The sequence below is a fragment of the Oncorhynchus gorbuscha genome, linkage group LG21, assembly GCF_021184085.1.
Source record: "Oncorhynchus gorbuscha isolate QuinsamMale2020 ecotype Even-year linkage group LG21, OgorEven_v1.0, whole genome shotgun sequence".
In the NCBI taxonomy this organism is placed as follows: domain Eukaryota; kingdom Metazoa; phylum Chordata; class Actinopteri; order Salmoniformes; family Salmonidae; genus Oncorhynchus; species Oncorhynchus gorbuscha.
Window position 1 is genome coordinate 9,164,458 of NC_060193.1, and position 2,237 is coordinate 9,166,694.

General features: G+C 42.6%; 1 protein-coding gene across 1 annotated transcript in view; it reads right to left on the reverse strand.

The window, feature by feature from the left end:
- Positions 1–593: 593 nt before the first annotated feature.
- The window catches only part of LOC124007938 (liver-expressed antimicrobial peptide 2-like), a 3,749-nt gene continuing 2,105 nt past the window's right edge, over positions 594–2,237 (reverse strand). The window contains exon 3 of the mRNA XM_046318823.1: positions 594–1,708. Within this exon, the coding sequence (XP_046174779.1) occupies positions 1,669–1,708 (40 nt within the window). The 3' untranslated portion in view covers positions 594–1,668. The remainder of the gene's footprint in view (positions 1,709–2,237) is intronic.

Genomic DNA, 2,237 nt, shown 5'->3' on the forward strand with positions numbered 1-2,237 from the left:
AAGTATAATACAATGAGTAGGATATTTGAATGACATTTTGTTCAAATGAGTACGAATGATAACGAATGGTATAAATAAGAAATCTTAATAAAAAATATATCATTTTGATGCTGTTCATCAGACCACAGGCTTAAACATAATTCCCAACCTTGAGACTAGTTGTAATCTCACAAAATACTGACTACGATATAAATACTTGTTTAATTACATACATACAGTAAATACATATACGAAAACGATGTAAATATGTTTCTATATATTAAAAGTAGAAAAAGTGAGCATGCATAAACATGAAGTTGGATAGAGAGCACTTGGACCAAAGGCCATTGCAAAGACAGGAGACGAGCTCTCTAGTACCTCTATATGCATAAAACATCTGGCCGGGAGGTCAAAGGTGAGGTCAATCATTACACATAACCATTGCTCCATGTCTGTTCTCACTCTCTCTCTCTCTCTCTCTCTCTCTCTCTCTCTCTCTCTCTCTCTCTCTCTCTCTCTCTCTCTCTCTCTCTCTCTCTCTCTCTCTCTCTCTCTCTCTCTCTCTCTATCTCTTTCTCTCCCTCTTTCTCTCCCCCTCTATCTCTCTCTCTATCTCTTTCTCTCTCTCTCTCTCTCTCTCTCTCTCTCTCTCTCTCTCTCTCTCTCTCTCTCTCTCTCTCTCTCTCTCTCTCTCTCTCTCTCTCTCTCTCTCTCTCTCTTTTTATCTTTTGTGTATATTTTTTACCCGGAACACAAAGTTCCAAAGTCTGACGTTATGACATTGCCTCTCTCTCCACGTCACTATCAAGTACGATACAAGTATGATACATGTACCATGAAAATGTATCTGATTCTGATGTATTTTTTAAAAGGCCACGTCGTCTAATCCGATTGAACAGATACTGCACGACACCATTACGTTGAATGTGAGTGTGTTGACTGTTAACATTTGGTGAAGCACTTTGAAAGACTATGTTTAGGCGCCTAGCTACTGTTTTGTCTCTGGCCAGCACCCTGTATGAAATATTAGTAGAAATATTGAAAACCTTTATAACCAAAAATCCATGTGTCTGTCACATTTACATGCTGCTCTCCTTGGTACGGTCCAAAAGCTAGCATTCAATATAACATCTTCACTCTTAGAACAAAAAAGCATTATCTAGAACCCAGAAGGGTTCTTTGGCTGTCCTCATAGGAGAACCCTTTCTACCTGGAACCAGAAAGGGTTCTCCTACAGAGACACCTGAAGAACCCTTTTAGAATGTTTTTTTCTAAAAACGTAACCCAACCTTTTGCCTTAAGGAAAATCCTAAAGGACGATACATTCGTAGGAACATCTCAATAAGGGGTTTGTTAGAGATGCTTTAACCTGTAATATTAGGCTAAATCTAACCCTTATCAGCATGGCATCTGCTTACTTTGGTAAAGTCAGAAAGATTAGAGTAAAATATAGCAATCCCCTTTGCCTAAGCAAAATCTTCAGGAATATATATATATTTTAACCTTTCCTTTAAGATATGTTAACCCTTCTCATACTTCAGCTATACATTATGAATACAGAGGTTGTTTTGCATAGATAGATGTCAAGCCACATAATGTCTGCATGTTTGGCTATGTAGAGGAGAGGGAGGGTATGTCCATGGAGAACAGATTGGGAATGATGTTGGGAGCGTTCCTCCGTATTCTCTTCTAGGACTTGATGGGTTGGCTGAACATGCAGTGGCCACCCCTGGAGAGGAGAGGAGAGGAGAGAGAGGGGGGAGTGAAAGAGAGAAAGAGTGAGAGGGGGAAGGAGAGGAAAGAGAGGAGGTTGAGAGAGAGAGAAAGAGAGGGAGAGAGAGAGAGGGAGAGAGAGAGGGGAGAGAGGGAGAGGGGGAAAGAAAGGAAAGAGAGGGGGTTGAGAGAGAGAGGGGGGAGGAAAGAGAGGGGGTTGAGAGAGAGAGAGAGAGAGAGAGAGAGAGAGAGAGGGAGAGAGAGGGGGAAGGAAAGGAAAGAGAGGGGGTTGAGAGAGAGAGAGAGAGAGAGAGAGAGAGAGAGAGAGAGAGAGAGAGAGAGAGAGAGAGAGAGAGAGAGAGAGAGAGAGAGAGAGAAAGAGAGAGAGAGAGAGAGAGAGAGAGAGAGAGAGAGAGAGGGGGAGAGAGGGGGGAAGGAAAGGAAAGAGAGGGGGTTGAGAGAGAGAGAGAGAGAGAGGGGGGGTTGAGAGAGAGAGAGAGAGAGAGGGGGGAAGGAAAGGAAAGAGAGGGGGTTGAGAGAGAGAG